This window comes from Coenobita brevimanus, chromosome 54 (genome assembly GCF_032717465.1).
Source record: "Coenobita brevimanus isolate Jiangsu-jjx chromosome 54, ASM3271746v2, whole genome shotgun sequence".
Classification (NCBI taxonomy): Eukaryota; Metazoa; Arthropoda; class Malacostraca; order Decapoda; family Coenobitidae; genus Coenobita; species Coenobita brevimanus.
In genome coordinates this window covers 2,786,367-2,809,905 of record NC_137007.1, presented here as the reverse complement: position 1 = coordinate 2,809,905, position 23,539 = coordinate 2,786,367, and the positions used below count along the sequence as shown (strand labels likewise).

Below are 23,539 nucleotides of genomic sequence, written 5' to 3'. Positions count from 1 at the left end.
ATAGAGCCCCAAATAGAACGCAAACAGAGCCCCAAGTAAAACCCAAAATAGAGCCCCAAATAAAGCCCAAATAACCCCAACTAGAACCCCAAACAGCCCCAAATAGAGCCCCAAATAGAGCCCCAAATAGACCCCCTGCTAGAATATCAAATAGAACCCCAAATAGAGCCCCAAACGGAGCCCCTACTAATGCATTCTTCGCCCCGACAGCCGGATGAGGGCGGGCGGGCGGGAGGCAGCAGGGGGTGAGGCGACATGAGCCCCGAAGACAGCCGCAAAGAGAGGGAGGCCCGCTCGGTGGCCCTGGAGCGAGCCTATGTCCACGATGTTTACGACCAGGTACAGTGAAGTCTATACGATGGATTATTATTATTATTTTATTATTTCTATTATTATTATTGTTATCATTATTATTGTTATTATTATTACTTTGCCTATGGTGTGTATTTTTTAGTTTTGTTGTCCCGAGTCTAAGCTGTGTGTGTATATTTAAGCATAAATTGTGTTTGTTTTTGTTTACCTAAAGATTTTTTTTTTTGCCCAGGTTCTATATTCCTCAGTCTAAGTTGTGTATTTTTAGTCTAATTTCTGTACTTTTTTTTTTTTTTTTTTTTTTTTGCTCTGGCTTGGCCCAGATTTCGTCCTTTTACAGCTTATTTCACGTAGGACAATATTAGAAAAAGACAGTGCTGCAGCTCCACACACTTTCCATAGCACTTCTTTGTGACTAGCCTCATAATCTAGTGTCAGTCTCCACTTACAAATTAGTATTCAAGATGGGGCAATGGGAATTTTAGGCCAAGTTAGAGTAGAAGGAGTATAGAATAAGATTTTCATTTATACTACTCGCAGGCCTTCGAGTGATGTTTACGATTAGGTTCAGCATTTCGAAATATTCGCATTTTTTTTTTTCTCAGCTTAAGTTGTGTGGAAAATTGCTGGATTCTGCTTTTACCTTTATTCATGAGCTTGTGTCCATTGGGTTTATGATCAGGTTCCCATTTCGTAAACATTTGTGAGCTTTAAGTTGTAGAGAGAAAATGCTTGCTTCCATCTTGAGCTTAAATTTTGTGTTAGACTTAGTTTCTTAAAGTGGGAATAGGATAACTAATTAATATGATCAAGGTTCGTATTTTTTTCGTATTTTGGGTTCGTATTTTTTCGTATTTTTCCCTTGAGTCTAAGTGGTGGCTGGGATTGCATGTGTATACGGCCAGGTCACTTTTTTTCAGGTTAGTTTACGTATAAGGTAGATTACTTATATTTCCAGCTACCGAGCACCTCACAGTCAACTTAGAGTCAATATTAGTGTGAAAATTACAAAGCAAAATGGTGCCTGAAATCTTAACTGCTAGCGTGAGGAGAATTGTTATGGGTAAAAATGACTAAAGTTTCTTCCTACCTGCTTCCCACCTCCAGATCTCGGTGCACTTCTCAGGGGCGCGGTACCGGGCGTGGCCAAGAGTCAGGCAGTTCCTCGCTGACCTCGAACCGGGCTCCTTCGTGGCTGATGTCGGTACGTGTGTGTGTGTGTTGGGGAGGGGGGTGAAGGAGGGCTTTGATTTCTGTGTACGGCTGTGTGGTATGCAGTTACAGCTTATGCGTACCTCTTATCACCCGTGTGCCTGTATTTTTTTTTTTTTTTTTTTTTTGTACTGCATTTTAGAAACTTGCCTAAATCTGGTGTACATTTTCAATCCCCATTCTTCAGTAAACCCTCCCCACATCAGTCGATAAACTAACTCAACGATTGATTTTATGCTCACTTTAATCGCTTGTACAGTTGCCTAAATGTACTGTACAGTGACAACCTTTTTCACTCATCTTGTACAACTCCACTCATCCAGATATTTTGACATTTCTAAGGGGGGAAAAAAAAGTCAGTGTACTCTCTGCACTACATCGCATTATTTCTGCGTATACATAATCATTACCTGCTGCCTTCTCATTCTTTCATTTCACAGCTTTACACACTAACGCAATTGGTAATTTCTTGGTACTACTTTCCTTCATTGTGTACAGTCAGTCACATTAACCATTACTCTGCTCTCGCTGTTCACATTCGTCACCTTTTTAAAATAATCTATATATCTGTCATTATTTGTGGGAATTTTTGCTCTTCTCTTTTTCAAGTTTTCCATCTTTATCCCACACTCATTTCTATAATATTTAATAAAACAGTTTCCCTTTTTCAACAAGATTCGAACTTATTTACCATCCAGATCTCCGTCCTGTATTTTGACTACTTTCACAACAATCCCCTTGCTTTCAAAATATTCTTTCATTCTCTCGTATAAACTGTCTTTCAGACCCCTAATCACTTCTTCCTTTAGTGCTCCACCTCTCATTCATACTTCCATAGTTATAACACCACGCGGTTTGTTTGTCATGTGCCAGCATTACATCACGCACTTACCTTTATTCCTATTCAAACACTTTATATGCATTCCACAACATTATTAAATCCATCGGCTCCCCAGTTCATTGACACTAGTATTTCTTCGAACTTTTCACCATATCCATCCTCTACCTCTTCGCTTCACAGTACTTCCACTTTTATTCCGAGTAGCCATATCTCTATTTTCATCCATGCTCCTCTCATGTCCACCACGCATTCTATAATCATGCAATCTTAACTTTCTCTTTCAACTTCCGTGTCACAAACATACCCAAGCGTCCTTCTCTCAATAACTGTCCTATCAGACCTTTTTTTCTTTTTTTCGTAGCTCAAGGGCCCCTATTCTCGTCCATTAAGCTCCCTAACAACTCTTCATAAGCGATATACTTTGCTTAATACTCCTTACTTTCCTGTTCTACCGTTTAAATAATTCAGATATCAAAATACTCATCATAATTAACATACAAATTGATATTAACCAGCCATATCCCAAAATAAATCGCTAAGTAGAGGTGTTAGGGAGCATCCTTTACCGACGAAAATACGGACGAAGTACTTAGCTCCATGTGTATATTTATGTACATGTGTGTATGAGCCACGAATACACGGCTTTTTCCCCCCGACATACATCTTTCAGCCAACACCCGTCCCTGCCTCCCTTCCCCCGGGCATGTACATTCCTGGGTGTCATTCCCAACTAAATGACACTCTTAGGTCCAGTGTTTATGTGATGGCGCTGGAGTGTGATCACCATGACACTAAGTACGGCCTGGTGTGGGGTAATGCACTGCAGTATGGGCGGATGTACAGAGCTTATGTGGCACGCATATTGGCTTTATGTTCTGTGAAGCTGTGTCTGTTTAACGAACGTCAGCTATTTTTAGCCAGAGTGGTGGCGACCATCATCCACTCCCTTGATGTAGTGCTGCCTACTTCTTCCTCAGCCTTTATCATTCTTTTTCTGTGCCTGCCCTCCTCTCTTCCTATTTCTCCCATCTTTCCCGTCACTTCTTATTGCTTTTCTTTCCTTTACAGGTGGCTTTACATTGAGTGACAAGCCAAATGGTTTCCTGTAACCCAAGAAACCATTTGCAAAGCTGGGTGGTAAACATATAACTATACCATACGTGCTCCCTACGTGTCAACAAGTGGGTTGGTGGAGGGTTAGTGCCCCTCCCCGTAAAACAAGTAACTCAGAGTCAATTGGCCACCCCTTAAGGGATTAAGGCGTCTGGCAATAGATAGATAGGTAGATAGATAGAACTTTCCACATTATGTACTACTTGTTTAGTGGGCAAGTGCAGTAACATTCACTGAAGTACGATCATTACTGAGACATTCTGAATTTACTACTATTTTTTATTATAATTAGCTCTTTTGCTGCAAAATAGCTTAATTTTAAACATTAGATATGCATTGTACGGAAACGGTCGTGAAATGGTAGGCGTGTACAGTAATTTTTATATATGATCGCACTGAATGATCAACAATATTAGAAACGGTCCTTTCCGTTCCAAACTTATTTGTCTCCTGGATACATCATCTTCCACTCCATCATTATCTGTTGCCAAGCTTGCCATTGCACTGGCATCACTGCTGTTGTTGTAAACGACTGAGTGAGTGAGTGAGGGTAACCACACTGAGGTATACAATTTACTGTAGTTTCTTGTACTCCGTAGGGTGCGGCAACGGGAAGTACCTGCACATCAACAACCAGATAGTGAAGGTCGGGGTGGACCGTTGCCTGAACCTGGCCACCACGGCCCGGGAGCGTGGCCACGAGGTGACTCTGAGTGACACCCTGGCCCTGCCCTTCCGAGACGAGTGTGTGGACGCCGCCCTCAGCATCGCCGTCATCCACCATTTGGCCACCACCGAGCGCCGCGTCAGGGCACTGCGGGAGCTTGCCAGGGTCCTCAAGATAGGCGGCCGGCTCATGATCACCGTCTGGGCCATGGAGCAGAGGCATAGAAAGGTCAGCCAGCCTCTCCATTTATTCAGGCATAAGAGCGAACGGTGTGGCCAGCGAAATACTTAGACATGTACAGATAATTTAATATAGTTGCTCGGTAACAAATGTTTTCTTAGGATGAAATTTTAGTAATCCTTTTAGTTTATACCATTGATTTTGAGGTACACTGTTACAAATGGCCACGAGCATAATTAATTTTCCGTAAGCTCCTAGAATAGAATAATAGACGATTGCATATCACAGTATCTTTTTGAAATACCCTTTATACCTGTCATCACCAGCATTATCCTCCCCACTCCATGTTTTCGTCCATTTACAGTTTGAGTCCCAGGATGTGTTAGTCCCGTGGCACCGTCCTGACCACTCCTCCAGCGACGACAAGACCTCCAGCATAGAGCGGGACCTCAACTCCACCACCACTGACGATGACGACCTCCTCCACTACCACGCCCACAACCACAGTGACTCCGACTCCTGCCCTTCCCATAGGTACGCCAAAATGCAAGCAGAAAACAAGGAAGGACATGTCTTGGTATGGGGAATAATTGGTTTGGTTGGGTTGGGTTAGGTTAGGTTGTTTGTTTTGATTATGTTATTCTGATTAAATTAAGTTTGGTATCCGGTAGGTTAGGGTAGGTTAGATCTTTGGTTTGATTTGGTTTGGTTAGGTTTGGTTGAGTTAGGTTAGATTTTGGTTTAAGGAGGGGATATGTGATTAAATTAGGTTAGGTTAGATAAAATAAGGCTTAGTTAGACTTAGTTTGGTTAGGTTAGATCAGTTTAGGTTTTGCTGGGTTAGGTTTTATATAGAAGTGGTTGTTTGAGTAGATCAGGTTTAGTTAGGTTTGGTTGGCATAGGTTTTGGTAGACTGGGTTTAGTTTGGTTAGGTTTGGTTAAGTCGTCATATTAGGTTATTGAGTTGGCTTAAGTTTAATTAGGCAAGATTAAAGTTACGTGAAATAAAACTACTGTGCCAGATATTATTTTGGTCTGAGTGGTGGCTGTTTGGATTTAAAAATGTTTATGTGGCTCTGGTGGTGTCTGAGAACTGTCTGGGTGTATTGTGTGTAAATTTTTTCGTATATTCCCCCTTGAAGGTGGGTTCTCTGTTGCCCGAAACGTTAGAGAAAATAAAGGATTCAATCTCTCTCTCTCTCTCTCTCTCTCTCTCTGGATGAGGATGGGACGCCTTTCTATAACTGACGTTGTGAAAGTGAAAATGGTAAACTCTGCTCTAGATCTTATGCCACAATGAAGATGAAAAAGTTAAAATGAAGACTGATGGACGTTAGTGTACTTGAGAGAGAGAGAGAGAGAGAGAGAGAGAGAGAGAGAGAGAGAGAGATTAAATGGTTAAGGAAATTGTCTGTTTGAAAGAACGCGAGTTCGACACCAGGCTGCGGCAAGGAACATTTTAACAATCTGTTAAAACCTTGACTCATCCTCCACGAGCCTATACCCAAAATCAGACAATAAATTAATTAGAAATAAGAGACTAATATAAGAAGTAAATCCTCATCACTAAACCCTCATCATCCCACACAGGTACGGGAGCCGAAAAAATGGTCGCCGCCGCACTCGGTCTCGTGCCATAGACCCAGTGGGCGCGGCCTCGTCCTCGCAGAGTTCCTCCGATCTCAGTAGCCCAAACGAGTCCTGCTACAGCTTCGTGCGACGGGCCCTACAGGTAGCCTCCGACAATAGCAAGCAGGTTGATTGAGGCGAATAGAGCAGTGTTTGTTGTTCCTATTATCTTTTAAAAAATTCTCTCTAGTTCTTGATTTTCTTCCCCCCTCCCTCTTCTTACCGTGATTTTTTGAAAATTGTCTCTCCTTGAAATTCTCGTGATTTTATTATTTTTTTTACGTTTTCTGAAGTTCTCTATTTTTCTCGGTACATTTTCCTCTGTTAAGTTTGTGGCCATCCTTTCTTTACGGGCGATTTAATGTAATAACTTGCCGTTTTTTGTAATTAATATTCTTGCAGTAACTAACAATGGCCGTAATTTCTAGCTGATTCACTGATATTGCAGGTAAATAATAATAAATAATGAAATGTAAGATGGCACTGTTTATCTTGTGTGATGGCCCCATTCTTGCATTTTTTGGTCACCGTCAATTCGATCTTGCCAACACTTGCTGAATTTTCTCATAGTCTTACAGTCTCTTGTTGCCATATACATCTATAGCGAAAATGACTTAGTAGTGTTTTTCAACGCTAGCTGAAATAATCCATGAATTTTTCCCTACCTACTAGTCGACATTCATAACAACTGCTGTAAGCCACTCATTCTCCTGCACTGCATGTGTTTCGTGTTTAGAATTAAGGACGCACTGCTTACTTCCCCCATTCGCTTTATTTTCTATTTTTGTAGATGGATATATACAGGGTAGTTCATAGAGCCTTTTCCTAAGTCTCACATTATTCCTGTTAACGTCAATTTGGTACTTTATGACGTGCAGTAGTTCAATACATACTAAAGCAGATTTATAAATATTAAGAACCTAAAGAGATCATTGCTTGGTTCCTTCACATACACTAGCCAATACTGCTGCACAATTATACATTAGAATTTCTAGAACATATATTTTGTACGTGGATATTGTAAGACTTGAAAATATTTGTATCCCCATCACTTATTTCTACACCTTTAGATCCAGCAGGTAGTGACCTCCCTCCTTGCATCCCTCCCCTCCTTTCCCTTCCCATCCCTGATCCGTGGGTCTACCAATCCTCTCATTTGTACCCCCCCCCCTCACCCTCAGCTCTCCATCTATCCCTGTATCCGTGTTCATCCTATCGTCCATCATCCTTTGGCGTCTGTCTCAACCTAATTTTCATTCCCCTATGTTTTTCTGCTCGCGTTCTGACCGTATGGGTTTCGTTCCCTCCCTCTCTTCACTGGTTGTAACTGTCTTTTCTGTTCCCTCTCTTTCCTCTTCTCCCAAAGTTTTCCATCTTCCCCAGTCTCGTTTCTTCTCTCTTCCCTCGCCATTACCCATCCTTCAATCCACAGTTATTCTTTCCATTACATACCAGGTCCAGAGTAAGCCACATAGAATGAAGGTTACAGTCTTAGAGTCTCATACTGATTAATTCCTCAACCGTATGTTCAGTATTCCTCAGAAATAAGCAGAACTTTGATATGTGAAAGATGATAAATTTCAAGTCTTACTCTGTTTGTAGTTGCTCTCAGGATTTCAAATGACGGTAGGGATTCAGTGATAACTACGTGTGTGTTGTACTTCTTGATAGGATATGCTTTTAGTCTTTTGCAACGGGAGCACATGAATAATAAATATTGTTTGTTGGATTAGTTTACGCAGCATAATGTGGTCTCTGTTCAAGTCTTGGGTGTGATCTTGAGGTTCGACATCTGCTGCCATGAATCAGTAGATGTAGGCAGTGAGACCTGAGGTGTGGTTCTTGTGTGTGTCAATATGGGGTGGAACACTTGCGAGTTGCAACAGGAGCAGGATATCACAGTGTTTCGGATGTAGCCTACTGCAGACCTAACACACTCATGCACGCTAAAAAAAAAAAAAAAAAAAAAAAAAAAAAAAAAAGTCTCATAACCATGGCACAAGATGATATCTGAGGTATTAGAGGAATGCCTACATAAAAGCAGACTCTGTGATGTGGATAAGATATAAAACAGAGCCTGCAATATGGTTAAGAAGAGGGGAGGGAAAAAGAGAAGAGGGGGGATAAGAGTGAAAAGAAAGTGGTCGGTGCCAGTGAGCGACTCCTGGATTACAACATATCAATGTCCTGTATATGCATGGGATAATGGTAGGAAGCACAACAGAACAAGGGGGTAGGGAGCTCCGTTATTAAAAACATTTTATTACAATAACAGAGAGAGAAATTGAGGAACTCAGAGAGAAGAATGACCAGTAACAGGGTATGAGTTCTTGGGTAGTTGGCAGCTGAGTGTGTGGGGGTAGTGCAGTATGCAGGTGGTAGGTAACGGAACACTGACTGGCGGCACAAAGGTATAGGGTAAATCACGCCAGCGGGCGACATTAGTGCACGGGGAAGAAATCTAAGTTATTCTGTAAACTTGGACACATATGAAGGGTAGTTTACCTAAGACATGGAGGGTGATGATAAAGAGATGTGAAGGCAATAAAAAAAGGGGGGGGGGGAAACTGGTTGATTTAGTGATGACTAGGGTGAGAAGTAATGAATATGGTGTAACTTTGTTTTTGGATGTATTTGTGTACCGCACAGTGCACTAACCATTGTGCCAGTCCTCGTTAGAGTGTGGTAACCGTGCATCAGGCACTAGTTCTCTGGATGCACTAGTTCTCTCTACATGCTCCAAACAGGCACTTGCTGTGTCGTCCTCCACATACCAGGCACCCACTGACGTGCTTATGACTGGTCATTGGATATTGCCTCTTATACTGTACTGTAAGGTATACAGACCATAGACTACACTGTGGTATTGCTCAGTGATCCCTCAGGGTTGACTGTGCACACGTACCCTGTTGCTGCAACCAGGTGCATTCTGGAGTTCAGTGAAGGAGGCACTAAAGGGGATAGGAACAACGGGAGAGCTGTGGGGCGACTGGGTAGGGGAAAGAACTCTGTCATCTTTGTGGAGGGATGGGGAGGAGGTTGGATGAAGCTGACAGATGGCAATTAGGTGCTGGACAAAGGGTGACAGGTGGCTGTGGATATGCCGTCAAGAGAGACTGAAAAGGGAATTGTTTAGTTTACAGTAGAAAGTCAGCGGACTGGTGGTGGCATGACGACTCAGTGCTGTATCTGTCTATAGTGGTACATCAGGCTCTGTGGTTATGGTGTGTGCATCATACCTGCCTGCTCTCAGGGAAGGGCTCCTGTCACTCCAACTGCCGTGTAATCCTGGTGCTGCTTCACGTACTCATGGCTTGGCCAGTGCATTCAGTATGACTGTTGCTTTGTTAAAGTTGAAATGATGGCTACTCGTTACATACAATGGTCAGATCATGTAGCCCATGCATAAGATTTCATACATACATATACATGGATATACGTATGTAAAATTCACAATATCTACAGTTTTATCAATTAAGGAAAAGTTCAGTAATATGTATTGTGAATCAGTGAGGCCACCAACAACATAAAGTATCAAAGATAAAGAGCACCTTTTAACATTGCTATAATGGATTATGCTGCAGCATTCAGCAGGTGACTTGTAAGACAATGTCAGAGCAGAGTGCAACCCATCATCGGCAAAACTAACATCACTGTCTTAATTTCAACATGAGTTTCTTCCTAAGCATCTTTCATATATGACAATTTATATCGGATGGTTTTAACTGAGATCAATTGCAGTTACAGGTGGCAGTAGATTAAACTGTACTGGTACATAAACTATGTTCTTGATACATTACCGAGATATAACCTTAAAAAGATTGTAATTCTGAGTATAAACATGCATGATAATAACAACGAAATGCCAAGAATTCGGGCCCTGAGCTGCCGGTGCAAAGCATTGCTCAGTATGCCTCTGCCAAGCTGTGCACAAAGACTCACCCTACAACCTCCATAACCTTGCTGACCCAATCCGTCAGTCCCACCACCACCGTCTTGGCTGGGGGAGGGACTGAGTTAGATCATTCTTGTGGGGGTTTTGGACTGGGGGGAAACCCACTGGAGCTGGCCAGGTGGGGGAACAGAAAGGTAAAAAGCTGGGAGGAAGAGAAAAAAGTAATGACCTGGGGCCTAGATAGGGAAACAGATTGCCCCACTGGCAGGCCAACCCCCAAAATCTCGACCGGGGATGGATGCTCTGCCCTTATCTAAACCCTTGCCCACCCCTCCCCTCCCCTCCCCTCCCCTTCTCCCAGCCCTTTACCTTCTCCCACAACCCCGTGTACATCATTAGCTCAAATTTTCTTTGCTCCCTCTTGCCACATTATTTATACATATTGGCACCTAAGCTTTATATAGGTGTATTATGGAAAATAAACAATTAGAGGAGAGGTGCTAGTGAGTCCCTAAACCAAATGAGAATACAGGTCTCACACACACACACACACACACACACACACACACACACACACACACACACACACACACACACACACACACACACACACACACACACACACACACACACACACACACACACACACACACACACACACACACACACACACACACACACACACACACACACACACGAGAGAAAGAGAGAAGACAGAGAGAAGGTCAGTGATTCCTGGGCTGCCACTCCTGGGATACAGCATCAGCCCACATCCATATAGAGGGAGGAGAGGTGGAGGGAAACAGGGGGGTGACAGGAAGGAGGGAGGTGAGAAGAAAAGTTAGTTAAAATGAAACTAAAGGTAAACTAAGTCAACCCCATATGACCTTGACCTTTGCCCCCTTGACCTTTGCCCCCTTGACCTTGCTGACCTAATCAGTTCGCCATCCATTCATACTGTTATCACTGACAAAACTTTGGTCGAAATCCATTGAGGTGTTCAGGAGATATCGTGCCCACACCCATGTCACCTGTCACCTTTGAACCCAATCTTGCTTACCTAATCAGTTTATTGTTTTTTCATACTGCATCACTGACAAAAGTTTGGTCGAAATCCGTTGAGGAGTTCAGGAAATATCACTCACACACACCCATATGACCTTGACCTTTGATCCTTTAACCTTGCCGACCTAATCACTTTATCGTCTTTTCATACTGCACCACTGACAAAGGTTTGGTCGAAATCCGTCGAGGGGTTCAGGAGATACAGTGCCCACACCCGTATGACCTTGACCTTGACTCCTTGACCTTGCTGACATAGTCGCTTCATCTTCTCTTCATACTGTACCACTGACCAAAGTTCGGTTGAAGTCTATCGAAGGGTTCAGGGAACATCACACCCACAAGAATACACTAATTTGAATTACCTCGACCTTTGACCCCTTAACCTTGCTAAGCTAATCAGTTAATCATTCCTTCATACTGTATCACTGACAAAAGTTTGGTCAATATCCGTAGAGGGGCTCAGGTGATATCGCACCTACAAGTATAAAGTAAGTTGACCCCATATGACCTTATCTTTAACCCCATGACCTAGGTGACCTAATATGTGGTAACTGATCGCGTATTTTTAATTTTCCAGATCTAACTCTTCGTTTGTTTGTTTTTTGGTTGTGGCATCCACTTAAAAAAGGAAATTATAAAGGGTTAAGCTTAAAGATGGCATTATGAAGGGGAATGCAGCTATCCCAGTCGACACCAAGAATTCGCTAGTGTGGAACATCAGGGTTAATATTATTATACCTAAATGCTGAAGGACACTGCACTGAAAATTTTTTATAACTATGGATAAATTGTAATGGAGTCCCAAAAAGCAGGTACCAAATTTCATTTTAAATGGTTTATTATTGAAGAAAAAAATTAATATTCTGGGAGCTTAGGGTAGTAAATTACCCTATAGGTTAGACTCAATAGAACTGGTTTTAAACTAATCAGGGTTTCAGCTGCAACATATGGACCTCTTCACTGTTCGTGGATTAGTTCACAAGCTGAGTTAACACAGGTACATTTTAATAATAGTACATCAGGATATTTTTAGATGTGAATTCAGAAATGCTTCACAACACTTTTCATTATATTATTCCGCCAGTCGTTGAGTAATTTTGTGTTCATTTGTTGGTATATCTACATTCCCATCAGCTCCACAAGTTTACGATCATTTTATTAAAACAGAGGGTGCAGGTCCAGACATGCCCCTATATTTATGCCAGTCACTCTTCCTTCGCCCTCGAGGATACAAACTGTTAAACAGCCTCCAGTCTTACGTAACGCAGTCAACAAGGAGGCAGAAATTCAAGTTTTGTTTATATCCTCCATTAAGATGTCGAGCTTGTTTATGTTTTCCGTCATGAGTCTCGATAATAACGTTAAGAATTGGAGGTCTGTCTACAGCAGTCTCCAGGTTTAATTATCTTTGCTTACCCTGGGCTCTGATTCACAAAATTTCAGTCACTGCCCCGTTATTTCATTTATTTGTTTATTTATTTTTTTATCGTAAGATGGGCAAGGAGAGGGAAATGTAGAATCTTCTCGTATCTCTTGCTTTTCCATGAGAAACAAATAATAGCTGTAAGAGAAGGGGCTGACTGCAAGTTTTAGACGAATTATAACCTTGTTCCTCACTGCCCTTCAGCCTATACTTAGTCCACTTCACAATAACTTGACCTAAAATTGTCATAATTCCATCTTCAGTGCTGAACTGTAACAAAACATTAGAATATGATGCAAGTCACGAAGAAGTGCTACGTAAAGGATGTAAGGCGTAGTACTTACTTATTCTGTCACTGAGCCGCATGAATTAAGCTGCAAAAACACAAAAATCTCTGCCAAGTTAAGATGAACAAACTCTCACCATACTTCTCCACCTCTCCCTCCCCATATGCAGATGTCTTCACTTCTCCAACTTCCCCTCATGTCCACACCCCTCCACCTCTCCGTCCCCATTTCCACACATCACCTCTCCACCGTCCCCTTGTCATTTCCACACATCACCTCTCCACCGTCCCCTTGTCATTTCCACACATCACCTCTCCACCGTCCCCTTGTCATTTCCACACATCACCTCTCCACCGTCCCCTTGTCATTTCCACACATCACCTCTCCATAAGCTCTGTCCCCTTACACACATGTTCCCGTCATTATTGAAATCTCCTTTACGTTTCAGGAAAATGGTCAGGGGTTTGCAAGAAGAGAGAGAGAGAGTGTGTGTCCATTAGTTGGCTTTTTTTGCACACACACACACACACACACACACACACACACACACACACACGACCATTGCCTGTACCTTGGTGGATAGCGAGCATCTTGGTGAACTCGTAGATATCATATTATTTGCCCCTTTTTTTATATTTCTCCTATATTTTTTTAAGCCTGCCTGCCTCCCGTCCTGCCTGCCTGCCTGACTCTACTATCTCTCCATCTGTGCATGACGTAACTGCATGACTCTTCACGTGACTCCCTCCTCTAGTTGCACTGTTCTTCACTTTGTGGATGTATTAATGGATGAATTTTTATGTAGATCATATTGTTTTGACATATTTCTTAATAATTACGAGCTTTTGCTAAATATAAACCAACAAATGTATATATGATATACTGTATAATCTCCAAATATACATATCACATCCATGTCTGATATCTTGCCAGAGAACAGACATCAGTTTTACAGTCAGTAACGTTTCTGGATAAATTTCTTTTCATTAAATCGATAGCTGTTGCTACAGTAAACGATAAGAGTGCATACTTGATAGTAATGTTGTACAAAAAATAACTTAGTGAAGATATGAGTACTTAGACCTTGATCTGAAGTCTAATGTAATTTGTTATCACTCAGTTCACAATACCTGTTGATGTTGTTTCCACCTTGTTGTGTTTCTCTCGCCCCTACATTCCCACGCTGTCCGGCAGAAGTTGACCAGCAGCCGGCGTGGTTCCTCCAGCTCTGGCAAGTCCTGGTTCATGCATGGAGGAAGCCTGGGACCCTTCAAGTCTGACAGCCACTCCCCCTTCTCGAGTGAGGGCGGGGGCAGCTGTGAGCCTCGCCCCTCTCTCGCAGACGACCACGCCCACCGGCCCTCAGTCAGCAATGATGGTTCACTCGATTCCCAAGACAACTTGGATGACGTGCCTATCGAGCTGCGCCACCTGGAACCAGACGACCCATCCCTGCTTGACATCCCACTGTCCCCTTTACCAGCCCTGCCACAGCCACAGCCTCACCAGCAGCAGAGCACCACGGCAGCTGCTGCAACTTCTAGTGCTGCGAGTGACCATGAGGGGAAAGCAAAGTCTAAAAGTCTGACAGATCTTGTGCAAGATTCACCACCTTCCCACGAACACACATCGCGGGAGAAGTCCGTGAGTCGAGAGGGTTTGGATTCCAGTTCATTCTGCGAGGCAGCAGCCAGTGTGTTGAGGTCGAAATCCAGCTCTTCCGGCTTATCCCTGTCTACCCACGAGCTCTCTTCTGAAAGTTCTCTCCTGTCAGGCGCGTTGAAAAAGATGCAGAGTCACAGTGAAGGTGTTAAAGGTGACAGTAGTAAAAAAGCATCAACGGGATTGAGTGGCTTGATAGGAACCGATGGATTGAAAATGGCAAGTGGATTGGTGGGGAAGCTGGGGGAGAGTTTATATGGAGAAAGTAGTGAAAAGAGTGGAAGTAGTGGAGGTACAAGTGTGGGAGAAAGTGATAGTGGGGGAGGCAGGATGAGTCCTAGCTCCAGTAGGAAAAGACCTGCCTTGAGGAAGCAAAAAGCCTCAATACAAGAGGGTGAACCTTCAAGTAGTGGTGGTAGTGAAACTCAGGAACCCACGATTGTTATAGAGATCAGTAGAGTGCCGGCCGCATTCAGGACCTCCCACTCGAATATAGTGCCTCTGGGTGATGATAACGAGGAGGAGGAGGAGGAAGAAGGCGATGACAAGGATCACTTAAGTATTCCAAAGGGTCTGGGCATTTTCAAGCAAAGTTCCCTTAACGATGAAATAATCTGTATTGACAGGTTCTTGGAGAAAGAAAAGCTTAAGCAAAGCATTCAGAAGCAGAGCTCACTAAATGAAGATCTTATTTACGGGAACAGGGGCGGAAGGAAGGAGAGTCTGAGGGAGTCTCTGTTTGCCGCGCAGTTCCGTAGACTGCAAAATATCCGCGAGAGCTTCCAGAGACTGCGATCAGCTAGCCTGGACAGGTTCGAAAGAGAGAAATCTGACTCAAGCTTTAAGAAAAGCCTTTTCAAGCTTCTGCAGTCTTGGAAAAGTGAAATACTCGTAACAAAGGACTCCCAGCCTAGTGGTGCTTCTGGGTTTTTTGGTACAGGAGAGTCTGGAAGAGAAGGCGATTCAGAGGGTAGAGGTAGAGGCACTGACGACTCTCATGCGGACGGCAGGAAACATGCTGACACTATGAGATTAAGAGCTCAGAGTTTGTGTCAGTTTGGGAGAGGTGAGGGTAGCATAGATGAGGGGGAAAGGACGTGTGGCGGGGCTATGGGAGGGGTCAGTGCTGGTAGCTTGGAGAAGAAACTGTTGGGAAGGGAGCAAAGTGAACGAAAACCCTCCAGAGAAGAGAGTTCAGACAGCTCCAAAGAAAATAGCTTCCAAAGTGACACAAGCTTGGACTCTGAGGACAGTTGTGTTTCTGTGATATTCATACCCAAGCCTGGTCAGGCAGGACCGAACGGGTCTGATAAAGAGAGGAACCGGTCTGTGTCATCTGAATCATCTGAGGGGTCGGACAAGCAACACTCCCCAAAGTCACCGAGGTCTCCAAAATCTCCCAAATCCCCAGGTCCAGGGGGAGCGGCGGCTGGAGGCAACAGGTACTTTGCCCCAACTAGGTTCCTCGGGGCCAAACCTGGAGTAAAAACAGGTCCAAAAATGGGCACCCAGGTTCTGGGGGGCGTGAGTAAACCCGACACTCAGCAGCCACAACAACAGCAACAAAGACGAATCAGTCCACCTTCAGCTGACACTGCAGAGGAGAGTCCAGTCACGACCGCCAGTTCTGTGCCTGTGCTTGAGAGGACCTGGAGTGAGGGTGTGACGGCCAGGGATGTGCCGGCCATACGCACCATCGCAAAGGGTTCCTCCAGACCTCCTGCAGCGGTGGGGATGGGCCGAGGTGGAGGTATACGGATGGGGGACGGCAGCAGTCTGGCCAGGGTTCTAAGTCATTCTGGGTCAACTCCTCCTGCCACGCCTCCCCCCACCAAAATCTCAGATGGCTCATACTTCTCACATCCCCTGCCGGCCACCAGAGAACTACCTCCAAAGCCACAGCCTCAGCCACAGCCACAGCCACCGCCACCCCAGCTGAGTAAACCAGTCTCTGGTGAGCCATTCATTCCTACAACATTCACAACCATTACTACAACAACAACCATCCAGGTGCCTCCACAAACTGCTTCCACTAGAGCTGCTACCATCACCACCACTACCAGTAAAACCACCTGTCATACCACCACACCCATTACCGCCACCACCACCACCAGTACATCATCATTAAAATCCATCCCCAAATACGAACCACAGGTAGTGAAGCGGGACACCAGTTTCACTCAGCAGTTGTCCTCACTCTTGCTGGGGGAAAACGTAGAGATCATACGCAAGAAGGGCAATGGCGTCGGGCGGAACGTTCAGATCGTGCGGAAGACAGTGCCGAGGTTTCTCACTTTTGATGTGTTTAACCCTGAAACGGACGATCTGGACAGCGACTCATCCGCCAGTTCATCACCCAACTCTGGCAGTTCTGTGATAGAGAAGGGATGGCCAACAGAGAGAGACATTGAGGAGCTAGACCGTGAGATCAAGAGGAGAGAGGAAGAGGAGGAGAGACGCCGATCAGCTTCTTCTCCGAGTGGTGGTGGTGGTGTGGTGGGTGGAGGAGGTGGAGGTGTGGGGGGGCAAGGGGATCGAGGGGGGCCGCCTCCCTCTCCGCCAGACATGCCCAAACTATCGCTGGTGGAGGACGTGCACCGCATGGACACAATCAGCGAGGATGCACACGAAAACTCAGGTATATATATACTTCATTACCAAGCGTTAACAAATGCATGATGTATAATATGTTTAACCCCTTCAGTCTTGTGAAGAATTTTCTTATCTATTCTTGTTACCTGTGGACGACTTTGTGTACCCTGAAACAGACTTTTCGAACTGGATTGGTTAGCTATTATCTTTTTTAACCCCTTCACTGCTACAATGTTCTGAATACAATCATCTTGAGCTAACAACAATGAGATAAAATATAACACCTTGGCTTCAAGAGGCTAATTAAATGTTGCACAACTGACATCATAACCATTCCAACTATATGGAAATTCCCACTGAGCCCTGAGGAGGAGGAGTCCCGGCATTTACGATGATGATGCCACATACTGTACATGTCAGGAGCAAAGGTTGGAAGTGCAACAAAGTATGGTTGATTATTTATATCCCCTAGGGCGTATGACGCAAGGTACATGAGAGTGGTGTACTTACTTTTTTGCTGTTTTATTTATAATCAAATAAGGGGTTGATGTGGAGCCTACTATGGTTCCCCTATTAACTGGGTGGAGCGACACAAATATAACATCCATCCGGGAACAAAACCTCTACACTCTTCCCTGTGCCTTGCTGTGGCGAGGCACTGTCTTCCACAATGGAGCATCAGTTCACTGAGCGGGACAGTCCTGCAAGGATGACTGCATGCCTGCGGTTGATGGGTCTGCTCGGCCAAACATACCAAGGTTTTTCAACAACAACATGAGAGCGGAGCACAAACTTCTTTGCTGTTGTCATTGTTGTTCATTGCACAAAAAATTATCTGGCAGGTTAGACAGCTTAGGTTGTTATAATCTGTATTATTATTATTGTTTTTTTTTTAACGCTTCAACTGCAGGGTCTGATGTGAACAGCGGAAGGCGTGAAGGGACCTCGCTGGCGTCGGTGTCTCTCCCCCGACCCCCCTCCACCACTGCCACTACCGCCAGGGCGTATGTGGAGCAGACGGCCACGGGTGAGAAAGACAGATAGATAGACAGACAGATAGACATAGTTTTTTTTTTTTTTTTTTTTTTTTTTGCAACCCCAGGCTCATCTGTTCATGACCCCAGTAGATTGCTGGGAACTGACCACTTAAATGAGTGGTCTTTTGTTGAGGTTATGGTGAAGGACTGTCCGTGATGGTACAGTCGCCCCAAGATAAGAAGTGATGGCAGAGTTTCAGATTGCTTCGGTCACTCTGCAGTGCCATACGTTCAATGAAAGTGAATATAAGGTAAACATTCAATGCCTTCATCACTTCATATCAAATAAAATGGATATTATATCATGCCAAGAATGATGTAAAATGAATAACAGGAGGCAGTGATATATTAGAAGTTAACACTTATATAGTTAGCTTTCCCGATTTGAATGAATGTGAAATGTATTACTCCGCGCACGGTGGGCATTAGGCCTATAACTCCGTGTTCCTGATTTATTTGTTTCCCATGTTTTCAAATACAGATGCTCTAGTTTTGAAGACCAGTTAAGGAAAATTCTTGTGACTGCAATACACTGCCTTATTTTCAAATGCTATGGTGATGAAACAGCAACAATAAGGATGCCATAACAATGAAATTATTATTCGTAATGATGCCCTACCTGCGGTAGCAGCAAGACCGTACAGCCTTTTTTTCCGTCTTTCTCTCGCCAATAATAATTATAATTAGCAACTTTATTCCCAACTGATGCAAAATTATTTTTACTTGTAAGGAGGTATGACAGATTCTGCCTTTTTTTCTTACACTAGGCAATAAACAGGACCAAAACATGAGTTCATAAACTTTTGCATTGCAAAAGCACGCACTCAACTCCATCTTTTAACCTTAATATCTGTCTTTTTAAATAAACTGTAATGTCCTGCTGAACAGAAAATGAAGATTTGGAAGTTTTGAACTCAATGATTTGTTTATGACCCTCTGCATTTTATTACTCTTGCTAATCGATTATGCACTGAGGATATCAGACTATGACAAAAGTTGGCATTCTCCAAGGAGCTTCGACTCTAGGCAACTTTCGAGGTTCTTTTTTTTATACTTCATTCACCGATAGCCCTCTGGCATATATTAAATAATCCAGAATTTTTTTTGATGGAAAACTGGCCAAAGGCAGTGTAATAACTTCATATCTTTGAGTAAATGTTATCTCCTTTCGTGCGTGTTATTCAAAACATTTAAAATAGCTTACTGGCTTGCGCCGCCTTCCCGCTTTCTGTCGTCGTCCATGGAGACATTGGAAACGGAAATAAATGACTAAATTATTCCCTAGTATTGTAAGGGAAATTATTTTATAAACAATAATTATTAATTTTAATTGTTTATTGAAGCACCCTTTTGTTCATTCTTACCCTACTATGAAATTATTGCGCGTTACCATATTAGACTTGAACTCCACAAATTATTCCTGACTGTCCCTGAGCGATAGTTGTGAAATCCTATTATCGTAACTAACTAACTGCTTCCCACAGTTTTGAAATATACAGATACTTTAGCATTGATTTATAGTTTTTTGTAAATTTTACGTATTAGGTTTCACCTCTTAGAGATATAAGCAAGAGTATGTGCACCATCGCTGACCGAAAACTTCTGGATACTCCGCCGTCACTTCTTAGGCCGACTGTACAAGTGTGGTGAATGTGGTATGGTGTGGTAGGCTGCACTGCGATGTGGGCATAGTGGATTGCATGTGATTTGTATTTCGTGTTGGTACTGTAACAGGGAAGAGTGGTGGCCGCATCGCAGTCTGGCTGGGTGTACTCGTGTTTCTCTGGGTAGGGTTGTTTCTGATGGGTGCATGTCTGGTGGAGGCCCGTGAAGGATACAGTTTGTTCTAGGGTTTTGCATGGCTGTGGTGACTGTTTATGAACGTGTTTGTGAAGTGTGGTGTTGGATGGACGAGAGGGAATGTTGCTGAGATGCTCTGTGTAGTGCTGGGCAGGTGTGTAGGGTATATACAAAGAACAGTGAGTAATAAGGGAGAGAACAGGGCAAATTTTTTTCAGAAGGGTGATTTGTTTGTTGCCGCCCCCTTACCGGAATAAGGCGTCTGACAATAGAAACACAGACATTTAAATCATAATAGATCACACTTAATAACTGTGCCATGATGCATGAGTATTATCAAATAAATAAAATCAGCGTCATGTATTAAGTATTGTTAATGTTGTTTAGGACACATTAAGCCATTTTAAGTACTGTGTTAGTAGAATATCTTGTGAAAATAATGTAGGGACGCGAGCTTAGTTTAGTCCTCATGCAAAATCATTAAAGGGGTCTGTGTTCTTCGGTTCCTACGCCACTGATAATGAATATGACTATTGTGCAGATGAGATTAAAGTGATGAAAGAGTGTTATTATCATTTAAAAGACCATGGCAGTACTCAGGGCAGCAAGTTACATGAGTGGTGCAACAAGGAAAAATAAATGCAGGGGCACTGAGACCAGTAACAAGAATTTGGAGTGTTAATATTGGAATGAATAATATGTATTGTACAGGAATATATTGACTATGGAGACAGGAATCTGCACACAGTTGAATTATTTACCATTTTGTGTTGGTGAAATCTAATGATGTATTGGTTTGCAGGCGGGCTGAGGCGTGAGGTGGACGCCTTGAAGCAGCGATCTGTCAGCATGAGTGGTGTCAGTGAGGGCGAGAGGAGGTCACAGCTCTCATCATCAACCTCTGCCTCATCCCTCATGGCTTCATATTCATCGTTATCCTCGTCTTCGTCTTCCTCACTGCTGCTTTCTTCTGCCATGGCTCTGTCCCCATCATCGTCATCTCTGGACTCTACATCAGAAGTGGTCACCAAGCGCAGCCCAAAAGGCAGACGAAAGCTGACCATTGCTCACCTGGATCAGCCGCTGCCAACCCAGCCTGCAGCGGACCACAGGCCAGATTCCAGGAGGCACACCAGGAGCCCCGAACCTCTACTGGAGCGGCAGGGACTGAGGGGTCGCATTCAGCAGAGCAAGGCCTTGTCTCCCATGGAGGCCATGGGTCGCGGAGATATGAAACCTTGGGCCGAGATGGCCATAAAACCTCTTACTGAGACCGTCAGTATGCCACCATCTGGGTCCTCCTGGCGGGCAAAATACTCCCCGGAAAGTGTGCTGAAGGGAATTGGAGATTTTGACAATACTCAAATGCAAAAGAAGACCCAGGATGTCAGAAAGGGTGGGCTAGATCTGCCTTTTGGTACCCCCTGTCGGTCGGCTCTCTCCCCCAGCAGCAGTGTGTCCTCCACCTCCCCATCCATTACTCGCGCTGATCTGCCTGGGAGGGAAGACCCAGGCACCCGCAGTCCACTCCTCAGTTCCCCTACACCTTCCACCAGCAGTGGGGAGTCCAGATCTGAGCCACATATTGCTATGTCTCTGTTTCGTGATGGTGGTCCCTTCTCTCTGGACGTGTTTAAGATGAACCGTAGTGAGAGCAGTATACCCCTACTTAGTCCAGAGGAGACACAGGCCAACCATGGAACATTTAAAGAGCCAGTAAAACCTCTGGCTCTCAAGGAACCTAAAAAAACAAGCAAGGCAAAAGCTGAAGCAACTGAGGAAACAGGGAAAGAGGGTGATAAGCAAAAAACGTCTCAGGCTTCACCTGTTACGGAGGATGATAAGACAAGCACGGGTAAAGATGAGAAATCAAGCACTGCTCCCACCAAACCTAAACGGTCACATGCTGGATCTCTTAAAGTTCGTATTGAGGACACCAAAAGCCTGCAACAGAAAGAGGACGAGGCTGGCGGTGGAAAGCGTAAGTGTCGACTGTGTGCGCGGGAAAACGACAAGAGGCAGCAAAGGAAGAAGCAAGAGCAACTCACATCCCTCCTGACTTCAAGCAGACAAGAAAAGCAGAGACAGACGGACACAGGCGGACAGGAGCGTAATGGTCAGAGCAGAGGAGATGGGTACGTTAGAGGTGAGTTGAGGTCACAGGGCTCCCTCGATTCCGCAAAGGAGAAGGAAGCTCAGACGTCCAAATCAACCCCTCCTCTGATCCGCAGTGGCTCCCTTGACCTGGAGAAGGCCGAGAGGAGCCAGAGGGACGAGAATGGACGCCTGAGTCGTGACATATCCACCTCTCAGGACTCCCTTCAGAGTGACATAGGTGGGGCACCAACCTTGCACAGATACTACCATGTGTTTAGGGAGGGTGAACTGGACCAGCTGATCGAGAAGTATGTCCACAACCTGCACATCATTTCATCCTACTACGACCACGCCAACTGGTGTGTGGTGGCCGAGAAAGTTCAGGTGTGGACCATATGAGGGAGAGTGATGGTGTGTGGGGGTCAATCACGGGCACCTGGGTAGATGGCGTGCTGGACTTGCAACATGGAAAAAGAAAGATACACTGAAAACTATGATGATGACGATGGCAAACAAAGGGCAAATTAACCCTTAAAATGCGATGGTTTCTTTTCATTTTTATTCATGTTACCACGGATGTTTTTTTCTTCAGCTTAGGGTGAATTTCTCGCAGCAAAGATGATGGTGGAGTTTATTCTACACACGCTGTCAGACGCCTCTCTTAAGATTATTCAAATGATCTGATGGTACCAAGAATAAAATTAGAAGGATCTCATCGGATTCAAGGTGTTAAAAGCAATATCATGTCTATTCTGCAAAGATGAAATAAAAGTATGATTCGGGTACAAATGCAAGATACAGAAAGGAAAGATTGTGAAAACGCAAAGTGAAGTGGATGCAAGCAGAACACGCCACATCAAAATTCCTAAACCTCCGTTCTGGAATAGGGGGATTGAATGATGGCCATATAATTGACCTTGCCTGCTAGAAGCAAGGTAAAGCTATGTCCAGATGTGCCCATGAATAAGAAGACGAGTACATGTGTCACCAAAAACACTCTGTATATTTAGGGACAAAAGTTCGCCTAGTATTTGATCTCTTCTACGTCTCATTTCCCTCATTTGTCAGGTATTCCTATGCTGGGAGAAGCCTGGTATGTTTCCCTGTCCATAGATGATTCTCCTTGACATGACGCGTCAGGGAGGAAAGTGACAGACATGCCCTAATGTTGGAGTAGACGCAGTGGAATAGTAGGCGAACTTCACGTCCCTGGTTGTACTTCACTATCATTCACAGGAACATGCCTTACTCATTAAGAGACCATAATATCTTAGTGAAAAGTCTGAGCAAGGGGTCTTACACACTAGAGCGACCCCTAAAGCATGCCATTATCCCGGAGAATAATAAGTTGCTCCCCACGAAAGATGAAGGGAACGTATGTGATGCATTAGACAAATAATACGTGATTAAGTGGAAGTCATGATGAAAAATATCCCGGGTTCGGACAAATAATATGTGATTAGGTGCAGGTAATGATGAAAAAATATCCATAAATACCTAATCACTGCGTTTAATATGGCTAACGTTCGCTATGAAAAAAAGAAAATGGAGATAAGGCAGTGCTATTTCCAAACGCAAAGAAAACGACTTAGAAAACAGAAAATACCTCTTAAAAAAAAGGGACACTGCCCATTTGATCTCCTGAAAAGCACACATTCCTCAGTTTATACATAGGCCTAGTCAGTTTTATACGCATATCTATTTTTTTCATGATGTGTAAGTAGGT

The 23,539-nt window shown here is 43.9% G+C and overlaps 1 protein-coding gene across 1 annotated transcript; it reads left to right on the top strand.

Moving 5' to 3' along the window:
* Positions 1–255: 255 nt before the first annotated feature.
* fid (class I SAM-dependent methyltransferase fire dancer) lies at positions 256–22,227 on the top strand. The gene is made up of 9 exons (XM_080273284.1): positions 256–339; positions 1,420–1,516; positions 4,078–4,373; positions 4,690–4,859; positions 5,917–6,082; positions 13,820–16,775; positions 16,818–16,925; positions 17,790–17,906; positions 20,519–22,227. The coding sequence occupies exons 1-9, from the start codon at positions 256–258 to the stop codon at positions 22,210–22,212; spliced, it is 5,688 nt and encodes a 1,895-aa protein (XP_080129410.1). The 3' UTR covers positions 22,213–22,227.
* Positions 22,228–23,539: the final 1,312 nt, after the last annotated feature.